Source organism: Hyla sarda, chromosome 1, assembly GCF_029499605.1.
Source record: "Hyla sarda isolate aHylSar1 chromosome 1, aHylSar1.hap1, whole genome shotgun sequence".
Lineage (NCBI taxonomy): Eukaryota > Metazoa > Chordata > Amphibia > Anura > Hylidae > Hyla > Hyla sarda.
The window spans coordinates 56,248,560-56,269,601 of NC_079189.1; the positions used below are offsets into that span (position 1 = coordinate 56,248,560).

At 42.2% G+C, this 21,042-nt stretch overlaps 1 protein-coding gene across 1 annotated transcript in view; it reads right to left on the reverse strand.

Moving 5' to 3' along the window:
• Positions 1-1,303: 1,303 nt before the first annotated feature.
• The window catches only part of LOC130353908 (protein S100-P-like), a 57,812-nt gene continuing 38,073 nt past the window's right edge, over positions 1,304-21,042 (reverse strand). The window contains exon 2 of the mRNA XM_056555096.1: positions 1,304-1,502. Within this exon, the coding sequence (XP_056411071.1) occupies positions 1,359-1,502 (144 nt within the window). The 3' untranslated portion in view covers positions 1,304-1,358. The remainder of the gene's footprint in view (positions 1,503-21,042) is intronic.

A 21,042-nucleotide genomic window follows, 5' to 3' on the forward strand; every position in this document is an offset into this window, starting at 1 on the left:
AAACACCTAAAGGGTTAAAACACTTACTGAATGTCAATTTGAATACTTTGGGGGGTATAGTTTTTATAATGGGGTCATTTGTGGGGTATTTCTAATGTGAAGACCCTTCAAATCCACTTCAAACCTGAACTGGTCCCTGAAAAAAAGCGAGGTTCAAAATTTTGTGAAAAATTGGAAAAGTACTGCTGAACTTTGAAGCCCTCTGGTGTCTTCCAAAAGTAAAAACACGTCAATTTTATGATGCAAACATAAAGTAGACATATTGGAAATGCGAATAAAAATATATATTTTGAATATTCATTTTCCTTACAAGTAGAAAGCTTCAAAGTTAGAAAAATGCTAAATTTTCAAATTTTTCATAAAATTTGGGGATTTTTCACCAAGAAAGGATGCAAGTTACCACAAAATTTTATGACTATGTTAAAGTAGAATATGTCACGAAAAAACAATCTCGGAATCAGAATGATAGATAAAAACTTTCCAGAGTTATTAATGTTTAAAGTGACAGTGGTCAGATGTGCAAAAAACGCTCTGGTCCTAAGGTGTAAAATGGCCTGGTCCTTAAGGGGTTAAGGGGTTAAAACAACTGGTGCCGGAAAGTTAAACAGATTTGTAAGTGACTTTTATTAAAAAACCTTTACCCTTCCAGTACTTTTTAGCAGCTGTATGCTACAATTCGTTTCTTTTTTAATTTCTTTTTTGTCTTGTCCACAGTGCTCTCTGCTGACACCTGATGCCTATATCAGGAACTGTCCAGAGCAAGAGAAAATCCCCATTGCACACCTATGCTGCTCTGGACAGTTCCTGACATAGACAGAGGTGTCAGCAGAGAGCACTGTGGACAAGACAAAAAAGAAATACAAAAAGAAAGGGATTTCCTCTGTAGCATACAGCTGCTAAAAAGTACTGGAAGGATAAAGATTTTTTAATAGAAGTCATTTACAAATCTGTTTAACTTTCTGGCACCAGTCGATTAAAAAAAAAAAAAAAAAAAAAAGTTTTCCACTTTAGGTACCCCTTTCAGCAAAAGCTCAGTGGGGAAAATATCTACTTTAGTCAGTCAAGTTAAAGCTTTCAGTCAGCGTGCGTAGCCACTAAACTTCAGGCTGAATTCAACGGCCACTACATCTCCCAACAAGGCGATAGGCGTTCCCCAGATTCCACTCTGCCCATCTCACTGCACAAACTTCTGTGTTGTAAAAGACCTGCTACCTCTATCATCAGTAAAGAGCCAGTTATCCGTAACCTGGCATTGGTGTATGAACCCCATCATCACACAAACAAAAATTCATCCAATAGAATTTATGAAATACAGAACTTTTTTTTATCAACAGCAGAATAATTGAAGTAAGTATTTTTCAGGCTTGTTGGCAAATCTTTTCATCTCCCATACAGGTGAGCGCAGCAACACATTCAAGAAATTCCTTAAAATCCATTTCACTGTCTCGATTTTCATCCAGATTCTTTAGGAGTTTGTCACCCTCCTCCTTGTCTTTTGCATTCTGAAAAAATAAGAACATTTCTTAGAATCACTTAAACTGGTTAGTTGTAAGGAAGGAGACTATAAATGTTAAGCTTCCCAAAGATCCCAAAATTTGTAAATTCCTAAAGTGTAATACAATTTATCTAGTTGGAAGATCTACATAAGACCCTTTACTCATACACCTACATATCTAAACTCATTGGGGCACTGTCTTAAAACTCATCCTGTCACTTTAAAAAACTTTTGACATGTATTAGAGACGTGTCAAAAGATTTGATCGAGTGATAGAGTGTTTATCTGATCACAAGTGGGAAAAGAAGTCTGCAGCTGAGCACTTCTCCCTCCACTCCTGTCGTTAGTGCACTCTTCTCTCGGCTCGTTCTAGCAATCAGAACACTTAGACCCTGACTGATCAAAAGATGCCAAGATGTTTTTTTTGACAGTGTCTATTTAATAACCTTTTTGGAAAAGATAACATATGACCTTGTTTACCAACAAATGTCAAATAATTTTTTTTATTAACATATGAACATGATTGTGAGATCAAAATTGGTCTCTTCTGTTCTTTTCAATTAATATAAAAAAAGATAAGAACATATACATTAGTACATAATTAATTATGGGAAGAGAGGAAAATGAATAGTGCTATTGACTCCTAGATTGTATGGTTGGCTGTTCAACCGCAGAATCTTTAGTCCCTAATAGCAGACAGGTAAAGTTATTTTCTATAAAAAAAAATGTTTAAGCAATTAAGTCATAACTAATACATACGTTGTATCATGATGCAGCCCAGGCTAGGAAGCAGCACACAATAATTTAATACATTTAATATTCATAGCATGACAGTACAATATACAGCACAGGTGTCCCTACACTTCCCAACATACTACACTAACATTTCTGCACATATTATGAAACAAAGTCAAACAATAAAGCATTACAGATAGTGGTGAGGCATGGGGGTTGGGAAAGAAGGGGATAGGGAGGGAGGATCACAGGCTCAAAGCTTGATTAACCCCTTAACGACAATGGACGTAAATGTTCGTCATGGTGACGTGGTACTTAGCGCACCATGACGTACATTTACGCGCCGACATGATCGTGAGCACCGGAGCGGTGCTCGCGTCATGCGTGGCAGGTCCCGGCTGATATCAGCAGCCAGGGACCCTCCGGTAATGGCGGAAATCCGTGATTGCGCGGATGTCCGCCATTAACCCCTCCGATGCCATGATCAATACAGATCACGGCATCTGCAGCATTGCGATAGTTTAAATGGACGATTGGATCGCCCGCAGCGCTGCCGCGGGGATCCGATCATCCAGCATGGCAGCCGGGGGTCCCCTCACCTTGCTCCGGCCGTCTCCCGGGGTCTTCTGCTCTGGTCTGCGATCGAGCAGACCAGAGCAGAAGATCACCGATAATACTGAGCAGTGATGTGTCCTATACATAGCACTGCACAGTATTAGCAATCAACTGATTGCAATGAATAGGCCCCTATGGGGACATGAAAAGTGTAAAAAAAAAAGTAAAAAAATTTAAAATAAAAAAGTAAAAAAATGTGAAAAATCCCCTCCCCCAATAAAAAGTAAAACGTCAGTTTTTCCCCATTTTACCCTCCAAAAAGCGTAAAAAAATAATTAAGACACATAGTTGGTATCGCCGCGTGTGTAAAAGTATGAACTATTCAAATATATTGTTAATTATCCCGTACGGTGAATGGCGTAAACGTAAAATTTTTTTTTTTTAAAGTCCAAAATTGATGCTTTTTTGTCACATTTTATTCAAAAATTTTTTATAAAAAATGAATAAAAAGTAAAACCTAAGCAAAAGTGGTACTGATAAAAACTACAGATCATGGCGCAAAAAATGAGCCCTCATATCGCCCCATATACGGAAAAATGAGAAAGTTATAGGTAGTCAAAATAGGGCAATTTCAAACATACTAATTTTTTTTAATGGTTTGAGATTTTTTTTAAGCGGTACAATTATAGAAAAGCATATAATCATGGGTATCATTTTAATTGTATTGACCCACAGAATAAAGAAAACATGTCATTTTTACCAGAAATTGTACAGCGTGAAAACAAAACCTTCCAAAATTTGCTAAATTGCGGTTTTCTTTTCAATTTTCCCATATAAATAATATTTATTTGGTTGCGCCATACATTATATGGTAAAATAAGTGATATCATTATAAAGTAAAATTGGTGACGCAAAAAACAAGCCCTCATATGGGTCTGTGGATGGAAATATAAGAGAGTTGTGATTTTTAGAAGGCGAGGAGAAAAAAATGAAAATGCAAAAATAAAATTGGTCTGGTCCTTAAGGCCAAAATGGGCTTGGTCCTTAACCCCTTAAGGACTCAGGGTTTTTCCGTTTTTGCACTTTCGTTTTTTCCTCCTTACCTTTTAAAAATCATAACCCTTTCAATTTTCCACCTAAAAATCCATATTATGGCTTATTTTTTGCGTTGCCAATTCTACTTTGCAGTGACATTAGTCATTTTACCCAAAAATGCACGGCGAAACGGAAAAAAAAATCATTGTGCGACAAAATCGAAAACAAAAACGCCATTTTGTAACTTTTGGGGGCTTTCGTTTCTACGCAGTGCATATTTCGGTAAAAATTACACCTTATCATTATTCTGTAGGTCCATACGGTTAAAATGATACCCTACTTATATAGGTTTGATTTTGTCGCACTTCTGGAAAAAATCATAACTACATGCAGGAAAATTTATACGTTTAAAAATGTCATCTTCTGACCCCTATAACTTTTTTATTTTTCCACGTATGGGGTGGTATGAGGACTCATTTTTTGCGCCGTGATCTGAAGTTTTTATCGGTATGATTTTTGTTTTGATCGGACTTTTTGATCACTTTTTATTCATTTTTTAATACGCTTTTTTGGACTTTGGAATTTTTTTGCGCACACGCCATTGACCGTACGGCTTAATTAATGATATATTTTTATAGTTCGGACATTTACGCACGCGGCGATACCACATATGTTTATTTTTTATTTTTTTTACACTGTTTTATTTTTTTTATGGGAAAAGGGGGGTGATTCAAACTTTTATTAGGGAAGGGGTTAAATGACCTTTATTAACACTTTTTTTTTACATTTTTTTTGCAGTGTTATACGTCCCATAGGGACGTATAACACTGCACACACTGATCTCTAATGCTGATCACTGGCGTGCATTAACACGCCTGTGATCAGCATTATCGGCGCTTGACTGCTCCTGCCTGGATCTCAGGCACGGAGCAGTCATTCGTCGAGCGGACACCGGGGAGGCAGGTAAGAGCCCTCCCGGTGTCCGATCAGCTGTTCGGGACGCCGCGATTTCACCGCGGCGGTCCCGAACAGCCCGACTGAGCAGCCGGGTCACTTTCACTTTCACTTTAGAAGCGGCGGTCAGCTTTGACCGCCGCTTCTAAAGGGTTAATACCGCACATCGCCGCGATCGGCGATGTGTGGTATTAGCCGCGGGTCCCGGCCGTTGATTAGCGCCGGGACCGACGCGATATGATGCAGGATCGCGGCGCGATCCCGCTTCATATCGCGGGAGCCGGCGCAGGACGTAAATATACGTCCTGCGTCGTTAAGGGGTTAAGGGGTTAAAGGGGTATTCCGGGAATTATTTTTTATTTGACTATGCTACAGGGGCTGTAAAGTTAGTGTAGTTCATAATATAGTGTCTGTACCTGTGTGTGACGGTTTTTGCACAATTCTTATGTGATTTTCACCCCAATATTTATTTTTAACAGCATACAAAATGACTGTTGTCTCAGATTTTTCCCAGCTTGCAATGCGGTCAAGACCTGACTCACTAGTCAGCTGATGACAGGGAGCCTGTCTGCTTCAATGGGTGGAGCGATCAATCTGCAACTAATGCAACAGCTGTAGGCACCCTGATTGAAGACCACAGGTCTGCAGCTCATTTATGTTTCAATGGGTGGGGTAGCTGATGTGTGGGAAGGAGGAAAATTGTATAATGGGATTTGTAGGCAAACAAGAAAACTGAAAACAGGAAATACAAGGTCACAGAAAGCTAGCCACAGTCTTCTGGTAATCTCACAGCATAGCCATTTAGCCCAAGACAAGCGCAGATCCTTCCTTAGCATGTCCATTACTGTCTGCCAGGTATGTACTAAAATCACCTTATGCTGGATAACCCCTTTAAGAGACAACACACAAGGGAGAGGGAGAAGTAAAGGGATGTTACTCCTCTTCTTAGTTTTTGAGCAGGCTGCAGACCAGCTTTCGGCAGTCCTGGATGGACATCCTCTCCGATTTTACGATAAGTGAAGCATGAATTTCCTGGCAAACCATTAAACATCCTTATAGCTGTTTATAAGGCGCCAGGCCTCCTAGATAGCCACAACAGTGAGGTCTTCAGAAAACAATCTGTAAAGCACCGAACAATGTTTTAGGCTACTCTTGGGAACAGAGTCTCATCAGAGTTCACAATACAAGGCATTTAACTGTGTTTTGTCCTTCTTATGTGTGAGGGTACATAGTTGAAAGACATCTAAACCTTCCTTGGCAATGCATTGATAAAGGAGCCACATCCAACTTCAATTTTTATTGCAAAGGTATATGTGGTGAAACTTAGAAACAGTAAAATAACGCACTTACTAATGCAAAGAGAGATATGACAATGCATATAATACATTACTGTACAAGGCAATGCAAATACAATCATGTGCAGGACATGTAAGTTACATAAAACACTGATATAAGAGATGTTGATAAACATCCTAAAGAGTACATACAGATATATACCCATGAGCATGCTATCCTATCTAAATGACAAGCATGGTCCGAGCTGCTAACTATAAACTGTTATAAAAGAGCAGGACAACATGAAAACTCAACAATATGCATAATGCATAGAGATGCAAACCATATTGTTATATAGTTGTGTGAATATACCAGCGATGCTTCAAAAAGCTTGGCTAAAAAGGATGGCTAATGATCCTACTAAGCCGTGTGGTTACCTCCGGGATGCTGGCTTTAAAATGAGAAAATAGCTGCTATGGGCTGAACTGATGATAGGAGTTCGTAGGCTACAGGATATGGAAGCTGAAATGGCTCAAACATCTAATGTGAAGAGCTGCAGTATATGCAAACGGCCACTAGATAGTGCCATTAACCATAAACAAATAATTATAGACTATAAATACAAAGCACAGTAACCAATACATTAATTAACAAGTAAAAAAACTGTTGAAGGCATGACAAACTGGTTCAAGGCAAATGGGCACTGCAAGAAGAGGTGCAAAGGGCATGTCAGGCAGTACCTGGTGTTGCAAAGTCAGTGAGATTGCATGAAAGTTCTTAGGGACAGGGCCTCCTAAATGGCCATCCATGCAAGTTTGTCGTGCTAGTTGGTAAGACTGCTGGAAGCCACAGATTTCCAAACTGTCTTCAAAGAGCTCTGAATAGGCTCCACTGAATCCTTTGCTCAGATGAGCTTGAGGACATTCTTTGGTTTTCACAATCCAGACTCCAGCTTGTATAGACCCTCCAGCTGGTATTCCTTCACAAACTTGAGAACTTCTTGGTAGTGCCAGAGGGTAAACAGTTGTAAGGGCAGGAGTTTTCCCACTTTTCCCATATTAGCCTCTTTCAGAGTACTGCTAAAGTCAATTCCAATATTGGACTGTGGGACATAAGATAACTCACCATGGAAGAAAAGACTTTGAAGAGATTTTGCCCGTGCTCCAATACACGGCGCATGCCTGACCCCTCCCTTTCACCGTACGCCGGGCCAATACCAGAACCGTCTTTCACTTTGGGGCTCCGAACTTGCATGGATGGCCATGGTGTCAAATTGTGATAAAGCGTAACAGCAAGGCTATTTATATCCTCTGGGCAGCATAATCACTCTCACTATATTGGATGCGCCAATCATGTACCTCAAAAGAGGTAAAAGTTCTCTGTCTGGGTTACGTATGGCCAATAACTATACTCTGGTAGTAAACAATCCGAGCATCAGCTAATTGGTTAGCGGTCCGAGGGAATTCCTCCTCCCGTGGTCACATGATCACCGCATCATCATTTCCCCACGTTAGCAATAGAGGCGTTGGAATAATATGCCATACTCTATAATGGCCTATATATGCCTAAATATGGGAATTAGAAATAGATTCTTTGTGATTGCTCTCTTTAGATGTAGGCTAGTAGATGTCGATCAGATATATATTTCGAAAACATGTATGGACTTTTATTAATTAGGAAATGTAAGAAAAAAATATATAACCGGAAAATATAATACTCACTTTCAATTGTTTTTAGAACTGAATGTTTTAGAACTGAAGTTTGCAGATTTACTTATATAAAATATATTGGACATAATATCAATATATCTATAAGATCATAGTAATAACCGTGGGGGAAAGTTATTATTGGTTTTAGGCTGGAATTCCACAGAGGTTTTTATTTTGCAATAACACCGTAAAAAACACCAATTTTCCCGCAATTTTCAGCGAAAAAACGCCGCGTCCAGATTTTAGCTGCAAGTCAGTAAACTGCAAAATGCCAGATTCACTTGGCGTTTTTCAGTTTGGCATTTTTTTATCCTTTTGGTATTTTTCAGCAATTTCGGGCTCAGAGGCTGGATTTTCAAGACGCCCGTCAAAACCTAGTTTGGCGTTTTTTGCCCTGAAATCGTGGCAAAAACGCCAAGAATTAAAATTTGGTGTTTTTTGCAGGAGTTTTTATTCTTTTTTGGACATTAGCGATCCAAAAAAGTGATGGAGATACCTTTTTTATAAAAATTTCGTAGGGTACCATTAAAAAAAAAGAAAAAAAAAAAAAGATACAGTATTGATGGAAAAAATTGTATCTAACGAAATGTATCTTTTTTTTTTTACAAAATGTTTATACATTTTTAAACAGGGATCAATTTATGTGGGCGGGTAAAGCTCTAAAAATTTAGCCGACAATAATAAAAATGTAGTGTGCGTGTGGGTTTTTCATTTTTTTCCAACACTGTTCCTTGATGGGAGTAGTAGTACCTGTACTAATTGACAGATCGCCCGTTGTGATCCTCCTGTACAATTTATAGATGCGGCCAGCCGCTCTTCTATGGTCCCCTGCACTGCTATATATATATTCATATTTCCCGCAGAGATCTGTGATTGGCCAGATGGTTCCAGCCAATCACATCTCTCTGTGGGAAATAGGAACATGTGTATATATACGTCAGTGCAGGGGACCATAGAAAAGCGGCCGCATCTATAAATTATACAGGAGGATCACAGCGGATGTCATTAGTGATACCCGCTGTGATCTGTTCTTAACTACACACACTCTGCTCAATGTTGGGAGCTGCAGTACCTACATTAATAGACAGATCGCATCATGTGTCAGAAATTACACTTGCTGCGATCTGTCTATTAATGCAGATACTACAGCTCCCAGCATGGAGCAGAGTGTGCTCCATGTTAGGAATAGTAGTACTTGCAGGTAAGAACAGATCACAGCGGGTATCACTACGATTGTCCTGTCTTTAGCAGAGATGGAGCGGCTGTATACAGTGCTCGCATCTCTGCTCTGTACTCCGGCCACTCACTCATTGATATTTCCCTCAGAGCTGTGATTGGCTGCAACCATCGGGCCAATCACAGCTCTGGGCAGAAAATATGAATGATGTTCTATTCACATCACTGGCCGGAGTACAGAGCACAGAGTACAGAGATGTGAGTGCTGTATAGAGCCGCTTGCATCTCTGCTATATTACGGATGATCGCATCGGGTGTCAGGACTGACACCCGGAGCAATATGTCTATAGTACAGGTACTACTACTCCCATCATGGAACAGTATGTTCCATGCTGGGAGTAGTACTACTACATAAAAATAAAAATAAAAAATAAATAAAAAAAAGTTAAACACACACACACTTTATAAAACATTTTATTAAAATTTTGTTATAAAAAAAACATTTAGTTAAATACATTTTTTTACATCACTACTGCAGCCTTTTTTTTATTTTTTTTGGTACCCAACTATTTTTGTACAAAAAATGCCAAAGGGGCCAAAAAAGGCAAATTCCACACAAAGGTAAAAATGCAAGAAAAAACGCCTGAAAAAATGCCAAAAAGCAGGGAAAACCTGTGGCAGTTTTTCTGGCATTTTTCTGACGTTTTTAAGCCAAAAAAAATCGCAGGGCAAAAATCTCTGTGGAATCCTACCCTTACCATGGTTTTGTGGTGTAAATTTGTTGCAGTTTGTCTCAGATGGTGTTTAGAGACTTTTCATTGCAACTTTTTCTTTAGAAGACTTAAAGAAAAAAAAAACATACCAAGCATGATTTCAGTTGATTTCATGCAATGGTCAGGAATTTATCATGTGTGACTTTTTAGTTTACTTTTGGCGCAACTGAGCTAACTGAGGCATAAATTTACACTAGACCTCAGTTGGCTTACAAATTGACTGTGAATAGCATTAATAAAAAGTTGCACATCTCTGCCTACCGTTCCTACATACTATTTTACACGAATATGGATGCATGTCGGGCTATAAAATCAATAACATTAAAACTGAAGCCTTCCTAATCAATATTGACCCTTCGGACCTTAATCTACTACAGTCAAACTACCCTTGCAGGCGGCAGGAAAACTTCCTTACTCACTTGGGAGTCAGAATAACCTCAAAGTTCAATGCAATATATAAATGCAACTTTCCGCAGTTTTTCCAAGATATGAAATCTTTACTAAGGATATGAACACCGCTCCCTCTTTCATTCCTTGGTAGAAAAGTGGCAATCAAAATGTCCGTACTGCCTATGTTTTTGTATTTATTGGAAACACTGCCTGTACCGATTCCGCTACACACGCCTAGTAAATCATTGTTGCTAACATTTGTCTGGAAGGAGCGGGGGGGGGGGGGGTGGTAACACAGAGTTGCTGTCTCAGTCTTCACAGCAAAAATAACTTATGGCGGACTGGCAATGCCAGATGTCCTCAAATATTATTACTCTGTCCATCTTAGGAGAATACCCTCCTGGTCGCAGTTTTTAGCTTATAATCGATGGACCAAGGTAGAAAAACTTTGGATCGCTCCCATGTGCCCTAGTTTGGTCATCACCGGTTCAAATTCTACCTAGAAACTTATTAGGGCCAATGAGGTTGACTATGAATATTTGGACAATTGCATCAAATAATTATTCCTTAAAGTCACATTTATCACAGTTAATGCCGATTATATTTAATCCCCATTTCCATAACTGAAGTCTTACGGAAATAATTTCCCCCTGGATCACCGCCAAGCTCTTTCATCTAGCAGATTTGGCCGATCCTCTTACACGTAAGCTTTTACCCTTCCATGTGCTTAAATAAATGTTCCACCTGCCTAGCAAATCCCGTACATTCTACCAATTTTAGATAACTCCGGTCTTTCCACCTCTGACTCCCTTGTCCCTCTCCCGACCTCCTTTGAGTTCCATTCTAAAACCCAAGATTCCACAAGTGGCTTGATTTCTTACATATATAACATTTTAATGACTCCTGCCGACATTGTAGAATTGAGACACTCATATATGTCAAAATGGGAATCATACCTGGGCGAAACCCTATCACTAGGGATGAGCAAATTTCTGAAAAATTAAAAACGGCTATTTCTAGCCTAAGAGAGGCTCAATAGGGGTGTAGAACACTTTGCCTTGTCCTAACATGCATTGGGAATGTGCTGTGTTAGTGAAATAAAACTGTTATTCAGTATGACATGCAGATTTAAGGCATCGCTATTAGAATCACTGCCGCAGAGCTTCTGGATGTGGCAGATTTTTTAATGTAATTTAATTTATTTAATTTAATTTGAATTTATTAAAAATTTTGGATTACCCATTCTAGTAATGAGATACCACCTGTTCTAGCCCCTGCCTTTCAGCGCCCCCCTGACTGTGAAAGTGTGAATGTTTCATTTAATGAGTTAAGGATCATTGTTATCCCTCCAAGCTGTTTAATTGGATTCTTGTGATAATTCCACAGGTAATATGACGTCGACGACCATAGGGCCTCAGTTTTAAAAAGATTACATTGATTTTTTTAAATTAAAATGTAAGATTTATATTAGATTCCCAAGTTTAAGGTCCCGGCGTTTACTTTGAACTAATACTGTATGACCACAAAACCAAATCTAACAAGGAGTCACATGGCGACACAATGACAGAACCTAGAGGTGGCAGCAGCATGAGGAGACCATTATCTGGCAGAATGACACAGCCTGGAGTTGGCGGCAGCATGAGGAGACCAAAGGGCCTCACAATCCCTAAGATAAAAAGATGAATTTTCAAATTTAAATTGAAGTTTATAATAATTTTTTTTCAGGCAATGTCCGAGGCCTAGCAGCATCAGTAAACCATAAATTGGCTTAACGACACAGCCTGGAGCTGGAGGCAGCATGAGGAGACATTAGGGCTTCACAATCCCTAAGATTAAAAGATGAATTTTCAAATTTAAATTGAACATTTATGGTAGCTAGTGCTACCATAATAATGCGGAGGAATGTTTGTAACTGGGGAGCGCCTTAAATCTGTTTGGCACTATCCATATTTGTGAAGTGTTGGTGTGGCACCATGGTCAATCTACTCTGATGCATCAGGTATTGGTGGGTGGAAATCCTGGCTGATCCATGCATGATTCATCCTCGCAAAGGTCAGTCTCTCCAAAGTTTTAGTGGACAGACGAGTTCTCCTTGAGGTGACTATGGGACACAGTGGAGAATGAGGAGGTGGAGTTGCACACTGTCGCAGGACCAACGGCCTGAGAACGTGGAGGCGGAAGCGGCGTGACCTGTCCAAGTTGCTGTTGTGGCTGTGCAGGAACCACATTCACCCAGTGAGCTGTAAAGGACATGTATTGTCCCTGACCATAGTTACAGCTCCACACGTCGGCGCTGCCGTGCACTTTGGTACACTTTGGTACACTTTGGTAGAGTGGGGTGGTGGGTGTTAATACCATTACCCAGTAACAAAGGTGGGTTAAAGAAGGAGAACTTGGCATCAGATGTGTGGCATCAGGCAGGTGGCAGGATCAGAATAGTAACTGAGGCAGGTAGGCAGAAGAAAACGGTCTTTTTTGTCAAAGTGTTGGTGTGCACAAGTAAGTATTAAGTATATGCATTATATAAAACTTAACTTTTAACATTATTCTTAGAATAATATATATGGACCCCAATTTTTTTTTAATCTAACAAAAAGGTGGAAGGGAACAACGTATGGTCCATTGTAACAGGTCGGGGTAAAAACTTCCCCTGTAAGGCCCTACACTCGCACTATTAATTCCCTTATTGGCAAGTGTTACTCGTCCTTAAAGGGGTACTCTGCCCCTAGACATCTTATCCCCTATGCAAAGGATAGGGGATAAGATGTCAGATTGCGGGGGTCCTGCCGCTGGGGACCCCCGGGATCTCAGCTGCAGCATCCCGGTGTCAGTACTGCACAGAGCAAGCTCGCTCTGTGCGTAATGACGGGCAATACAGGGGTAGGAGTATCGTGATATCACGGCCTGTCCCCTCAATGCAAGTCTTTGGGAAGGGGCCTGGCAGGAGTCACGCCCCCTCCCATAGACTTACATTAAGGGGGCGGGTCATGACATCACGAGGGGCAGAGGCGTGAAGTCACGATGCTCCGGCCCCTGTATTGCCCTTCATTACGCACAGAGCAAGTTTGCTCTGCGCAGTAATGACAGCGGGGTGCTGCAGCCGAGTTTCCGGGGGTCCCCAGTGGTGGGACCCCCTCGATCTGACATCTTATCTCCCATCCTTTGGATAGGGGATAAGATGTCTAGGGATGGAGTACCCCTTTAATAGGGCAGCCCCACACAGGAACCTCTCCCTATTTCCACCTAAAAACACTGCCACTGGCATTTCCCAGGGTTTTTCGTTAGAAATAGGGAGAGGTTCCTGTATGGGGCTGCCCTTTTTAGGACGAGCAACACTAGCCAAGAAGGGAATTAATAGTGTGAGAGTAGGGCCTTATAGGGGAAGTTTTACCCACACCTGTTACAATGGACCATATGTTGTTCCCTTCCACCTTTTAGAGGTCTTTGCATCGCATCAATACTTGTTTTTTTAGGTGGCACATGGTGTTTTTTGCACACCTTTCCTTTTGTTAGATTTAAAAAAAAATTTGGGTCCATATATTTTATCCTAAGAAAAGTGGTCTAATGCAGAGGAATTTCTGTAACTGGGGACCAGCACCTTAATTATGTTTTGCAGTATCCATGGCAGCACGATGAGAGAGCCTGGAGGTGGTAGCATCAGCATGAGGAGACCATATAGTGGACAATGACAGAGCCTGGAGGTGGTAGCATCAGCATGAGGAGACCATATGGCGGCACAATGACAAAGCCTGGAGGTGGCAGCAGCACCATGAGGGCTATGCCAACTGAGGAACCCATCGACTGTTGACTGGAGGTGTCGGATGTCACTTGGGAGGAAGTGGATGACCGAGTGAACCAATCAATCACGGCTGCTGGGTTCCTGGTCGAGACACGACTGCTAGCGACACCGGGAGCTCAGACCTCTCGCTGCAACTCCTGCTGCCACACGCCCCTACTCTGCTGCGACCTCTGCCTGTGCCTGATGAATTTAGGCCTCTGTTACTCCTCTGTGCATGTCCTGGCACTTCTCTGCCTGAAATACTTAGTGCGTATATGAGGGGAGTACAATACGCTTCCCTACGCTTAAAACAGTATTTGTCTGGAACAGCAGCGGGTGTGTACTTTTGGCTGGCCTTTTACAGTAACTAGGCCCTTAAGACTTTATCAGGAACAAAATGGTACAACACTTAGATGTACGTATGTGGTACCCACTTATGAGGGCAGAAGAATGCGCTCCACTACGCTTAACAGTAGTTGTCTAGAACAGCAGTAGGTGTGTACTTTTGGCTGTCCTTTCACAGTATCTAGGCCCTTGAGAGTTTAACAGGTACAAAATAGTACACTACTTAGATGTAGGTATGTGGTATGCACTAATGAGGGCAGAAAAATGCGCTACAGTACGCTTAAAAATAATTTGAGTAAAACACCAGCCGGTGATTACTTTTGCATCGACTTTCACAGTATCTAGGACCTTGAAAGTTTGACAGGGACAAAATAGTACACTTCTTAGATGTAGGTATGTGGTATGTAGTGTTGAGCGGCATAGGCCATATTCGAATTTGCGATATTTCGTGAATATATGGACGAATATTCGTCATATATTCGCTAAATTCGCATATTCGTAATATTCGCGATTTATTTTCGTTTTAAATTAGCATGTAAAAAATAGCATATGCGAAAAATTTGCATATGCGAAAATTCGCTTATGCGAAAATTCGCATATGCAAATTTCCGCATATGCGAAAATGCGCAAGCCAGTCTCACACAGTAGTATTAGAGCCTTCTTTACAACACACAAGCTGGAAGCAGAAAGGGATTATCACTGTGATGTGTACTGTAGAAAAAAAAAAAAAAGAATATTCGTAATTACGAATATATAGTGCTAAAATTCGCATTGCGAATATTCGTGAGCAACACTAGTGGTATGCACTTATGAGGGCAGAAAAATGCACGACAGTACGCTTATAAAGTATTGGAGTACAACACCAGCAGTACACAACAGTGCTGCAGCACACAGTCCCTGTGTACTAAACCCAGAATTTAATTTTCTCTCTCAAAGACTATTAGGAATGGACTGCTGGGTATGTTTTATACGTAGAGATGAGCGAATCGAACTTGGCGAACCCGAATTCGTTACGAATTTCATGAAAAATTTGATTTGCAACGAATACGAATATTGCCGCGATACTATCGCACGAATCGCTTCATTAAACTCCATTTTACAGCGTTCCAGGCTATTGTAGAGCTAAGATGGCGGATCCACATGTGAGTACATGGGGCAGGGGATTATGGGAGGGCAGGAAAAGCGGCGGGAATGAAGGTAGGCGGGCTGACCCAGAACCACATGTGAGATGCAGCCTATCAGTGTTCACTGACCCCTGTGATGTCATAGCCCCTATATTATCGGCGGCCATCTTGCCTCACTTCATTTCATCTCTGCACTCAGATGGAGAGGACGGGACTGCGTGTGTGTGAATAGCTCATACCACAGCGTTACACTGCAACTGCTAGTCACATCAGCATTAGGGAAAGACAGGAGTGCAGAGTGCTGTGCTGTTACTCTGAGAAGGATCATTGATAGCTAAACCTCCTATTCACGTTATTGAGCATTGCAGCAGAGAGGGGCAGATAGCTGTCAGCTGCCTCATACAGATCTCCAAGCTGCCTGAACTTTCTGAAGCATCTTATCTCCTCATTTTTCAGCTCTATTGAGTTTTTTTTTTCTCCACAAATCTTCTGCTGCTCAGAATTGTGTGACAGAGTGCAATTTAGGGTTTAATCCCTGGATTTTTTTTTGTTGTTGGTGGTGCTGCACTGTTGGGTCCTGCTGCTGTTCAGAAATAAGTCATATTAGTGTGGACTTCCCTTATGGGCATGCTGGGACTTATGGTTTTGCAACAGCTGGAGGCACATTTTTTCTATGGAAAAGTGTACCTTCAGCTGTTGTATAACTACAACTCCCAGCTTGCACAAACAGCTAAAGTGCATGCTGGGAGTTGTAGTGGTGCATCTGCTGGTTGCATAACTACAACTCCCAGCATGCCCGTTGGCTGTCGGTGACTGCTGAGAGTTGTAGTTTTGCAACAGCTGAAGGCACACTGGTTGTGAAACTCATTTTTTTTTACCTAACTCAGTGTTTAACGACCGGTGTTCCTCCAGCTGTTGCAAACTCCAACTCCCAGCAGTCACCTTACACCATGCACCGTACATGCTGGGAGTTGTAGTTTTGCAACAGCTGGAGGCACACTGGTTTTGAAACACTGAGTAAGGTCACAAACTCAGTGATACATAACCAGTGTGCCTACAGCTGTTGCAAAACTAAAACTCAGCATGTACAGTCTGTCAGCGCATGCTGGGAGTTGTAGTTTTGCAACAGCTGGATGTTCCCCCCCCCCCCCCAATGTGAATGTACAGGGTACACTCACGTGGGCGGAGGTTTACAGCAAGTATCTGGCTGCAAGTTTGAGCTACGGCAAATTTTCTGCCGCAGCTCAAACTGCCAGCGAGAAACTACTGTGAACCCCCGTCAGTGGGACTGTACCCTAAAAACACTACACTACACTAACAAAAAATAAAATAAAAAGTAAAAAACACTACATATACACATACCCCTACACAGCCCCCCTCCCCAATAAAAATGAAAGCGTCTGGTACGCCACTGTTTCCAAAACGGACCCTCCAGCTGTTGCAAAACAACAACTCCCAGTATTGTCGGACAGCCGTTGACTGTCCAGGCATGCTCGGAGTTTTGCAACAGCTGGAGGCTCCCTGTTTGGGAATCACTGGCGTAGAATACCCCTATGTCCACCCCTATGCAATCCCTAATTTAGGCCTCAAATGCGCATGGCACTCTCACTTTGGAGCCCTGTCGTATTTCAAGGCAACAGTTAAGGGTCACATATGGGGTATCGCCGTACTCCGGAGAAATTGTGTTACAAATTTTGGGGGGTATTTTCTGCTTTTACCCTTTTTAAAAATGTTAAATTTTTGGGAAAACAAGCATTTTAGGTAAAAAAAATTTTTATTTTTTTTTACATATGCAAAAGTCGTGAAACACCTGTGGGGTATAAAGGTTCACTTAACCCCTCGAGGGGTCTAGTTTCCAAAATGGTATGCCATGTGTTTTTTTTTTTTGCTGTCCTGGCACCATAGGGGCTTCCTAAATGCGGCATGCCCCCAGAGCAAAATTTGCTTTCAAAAAGCCAAATGTGATTACTCCTCTTATCCCATGTTACATTCCCCGAGGGGTCTAGTTTCCAAAATGGTATGCCATGTGGGGGGGTTTAGCTGTTCTGGCACCATAAGGGCTTCCTAAAGGTAACATGCCCCCCAAAAACCATTTCAGAAAAACGTACTCTCCAAAATCCCCTTGTCGCTCCTTCCATTCTGAGCCCTCTACTGCGCCCGCCGAACACTTTACATAGACATATGAGGTATGTGCTTACTCGAGAGAAATTGGGCTACAAATACCAGTAAAAATTTTCTCCTTTTACCCCTTGTAAAAATTCAAAAATTGGGTCTACAAGAAAATGCGAGTGTAAAAAATGAAGATTGTGAATTTTCTCCTTCACTTTGCTGCTATTCGTGTGAAACACCTAAAGGGTTAAAACGCTGACTGAATGTAATTTTGAATACTTTGAGGGGTGTAGTTTTTATAATAGGGTCATTTATTGGGTATTTCTAAGATAAAGACCCTTCAAATCCACTTCAAACCTGAACTGGTCCCTGAAAAATATCGAGTTTGAAAATTTTGTGAAAAATCGGAAAATTGCTGCTGAACTTTGAAGCCCTCTGGTGTCTTCCAAAAGTAAAAATTCATCAATTTTATGATGCAAACATAAAGTAGACATATTGTATATGTGAACCAAAAAAAATGTATTCGTAATATCCATTTTCCTTACAAGCAGAAAGCTTCAAAGTTAGAAAAATGCAAAATTTTCAAATATTTCATCAAATTTACGGATTTTTCACCAAGAAAGGATGCAAGTATCGACAAAAATTTACCACTATGTTAAAGTAGAATATGTCTCGAAAAAACAATCTCGGAATCAGAATGATAACTAAAAGCATCCCAGAGTTATTAATGTTTAAAGTGACAGTGGTCAGATGTGCAAAAAACGCTCCGGTCCTTATGGCCAAAATGGGCTTGGTCCTGAAGGGGTTAACAGTGCACTCATCATTGCAAAGGGCATACATACAACCAAGTAGTGTACTATTTAGTACCTGTATTTCTGTCTCGGTGCTAAATTCAGCGCTATTCCACACATTAGTATACAGTGGTTCGTGTATACAACAAAAAAAGATTTTTTTTCTGCGTATAAATACGCTTAACAGTGCGCTCATCAGTGCAAAGGGCATACATACAACAAAGGAATGTACTATTTAGTTACTGTTATTCTGTCTAGGGCCTATATACTTTGAAAGGACAGCCGTAAGTAATCGCCTGCTGCTGTTCTATACCCTCATAAACGCACTAAGTATGTCAGGCAGGGAAGTGCCAGGACGTGCACAGAGAAGGGGCAGAGGCCTACATATGTCAGGCAGAGTTGGCAGCAGACTTGGGGCGAGTGGCAGCAGGAGTTGCAGCAATAGGCCTGAGCTCCCGTTGACACCCAGCGGTCGTGTCGTCGACCCATCTCTCCTCGTCAATTGGTTTGCACACTCATTCCCATCATCACAAGCGACATCTGACAACCCCAGTCAAGAGTCGGTGGGTTCCTCAGACACAACCCTCAGTTGGCATGGCCCGGGAGTAGTCCCTGTAATCCCATTGCCTTTGTCCTATGCTGTTCCCTCTCCCAAAGAAGTATCTCATGCTTACTGTTCAGCTCCACTATTTAGCGAGGACAATGTAATAGAGGACAGTCAGCATCTAATGGGCAGCCAAGAATGTGAGGAGACATGCTTCCCTTGCTCTGCAAGGCGGCCAAGTAGTGAGGCGGAGAGTGACGTGGGAGGTGGTGTTTCAATTGCTCAGGGTCCTGAGGCAGACACTGTTGTGGAACACGAGGAGGACATCAGTGACGTACACACATCTTTTGATGATGATGAAGCCGATCGCAATTGGGAGCAGGGTGCAGAAGCCGGGGCTTCATCATCATCAGGAGAAGAGATTTGCTCTTTGTCTATGAGGCAGCAAGGCGGTAGCACGGTTGGCAATCAGCGTGGTGGTGGCAGTAGTGGAAATTCAGGAGCCAAACGTGCCAGGGGGAGACCACCTGCTTCGCGGCAAACTACCATTCAGGGAGGTAGTGGAACAAGGGTTCCTGGAGACGGCGCCAATAGCAGTGAAATAGTGTGAACTACGGGTGGGAAAATCAGCTACCCTGCGGTGTGGTTGTTCTTCATAAAGAATCCGGAGGACCTTAGCGTAGTCACATGCAAAATCTGTGGGCAGAAAGTGAAGCGTGGCCAGGGTCCCAATCTCGGCACCACGGCCCTGCGTCAACACATGATTCGCCACCATAAAGCGGCCTGGGATAACCGTGGCTCCGAGGTAGTGGTCCAGCCTGCCGCATCACCCAGTGGCCATCCGCTCCCTCCGTCATCCAGCCAAGGCTCCACCACCTCAGCCGAAGGGAGCATTGTGTCAAACCATCCTTCTTGCGCTCCTGCTTCCTCCACTCGTAGTCAGCCATTCCGCCAACAATCAATCGGCGAAGCCATGTCCAAGAGACAACAGTATGCGCCCACTCAGAAGTTGAATGGGCTCCTGTCCAAGTTGCTGGTGTTGCAGTCCCTCCCTTTCCAACTGGTGGACTCTGCAGCTTTCAGGGAATTGATGGCTTGTGCCGAGCCGAGGTGGAGAGTCCCAAGCCGTCATTTCTTTGCGAAGAAGGCAGTACCAGCCCATGCATAAGTTTGTACAAGAGAAGGTGAGCCAGTCCTTGAGCCTGTCGGTGTGTTCAAAAGTGCACTGCAGCGCCGACGTGTGGAGCTGTAACTACGGGCAGGGACAATACATGTCTTTTACGGCCCACAATGGTGGAGAAATGGGGAATAAACTGTCTGTAATAGTTGGCGAATCCCAGGAAGCGTTGGATAGCACGGAGTCCAGAAGGGCGTGGCCAATCCAATACCGCCGACAGTTTATCTGGATTCATTTTAAGCCCTTGGCCAGAGACTAGGTAACCTAGGAAAGGAAGACTGTTGCATTCAAAGAGACATTTTTCAAATTTAGCATACAGGTGGTTTTCACGGAGTCTTTGGAGCACTTGACGGACATGACGACGGTGTTCCTCTAAGTTAGAGGAAAAAATCAAGATGTCATCCAAGTAGACCACAACACAGGTATACAATAAGTCCTGAAAGATCTCATTAACAACGTCCTGGAAGACTGCAGGGGCATTGCAGAGCCCAAAGGGCATAACTAGATATTCAAAATGTCCATCTCTGGTATTGAAAGCGGTTTTCCACTCTTCACCTTTACGGATGCGAATAAGATTATACGCGCCCCTTAAGTCCAGTTTGGTGAAGATACTTGCTCCGTGTAGACGGTCAAAGAGTTTGGAGATCAAAGGCAGGGGATAGCGGTTTTTGATGGTAATCTTATTTAAACCGCGGTAGTCAATACATGGACGTAAGGATCCATCCTTTTTAGAAACAAAGAAGAACCCCGCTCCAGCAGGGGATGAGGATTTCCAAATAAAACCTCACTTTAGGTTCTCCTGGATATATTCCGTCATGGCTTGAGTCTCTGGGGCTGACAGAGGGTAAATCCTGCCACGGGGCGGAGTGGTACCAGGAAGGAGGTCAATGGGACAATCATAAGGTCTATGAGGAGGTAAGATCTCTGCTTGCTTTTTGCAGAATACATCTGAAAAGTCCTGGTAAGCCTTGGGAAGGCTCGGTAAAGATGAAGCCTCAGGGGTTTGACAAGTGGGAGCAGATGTGAGACATCGCTTGTGACAAGAAGGACCCCAACTTTTGATCTCCCCGGTGGTCC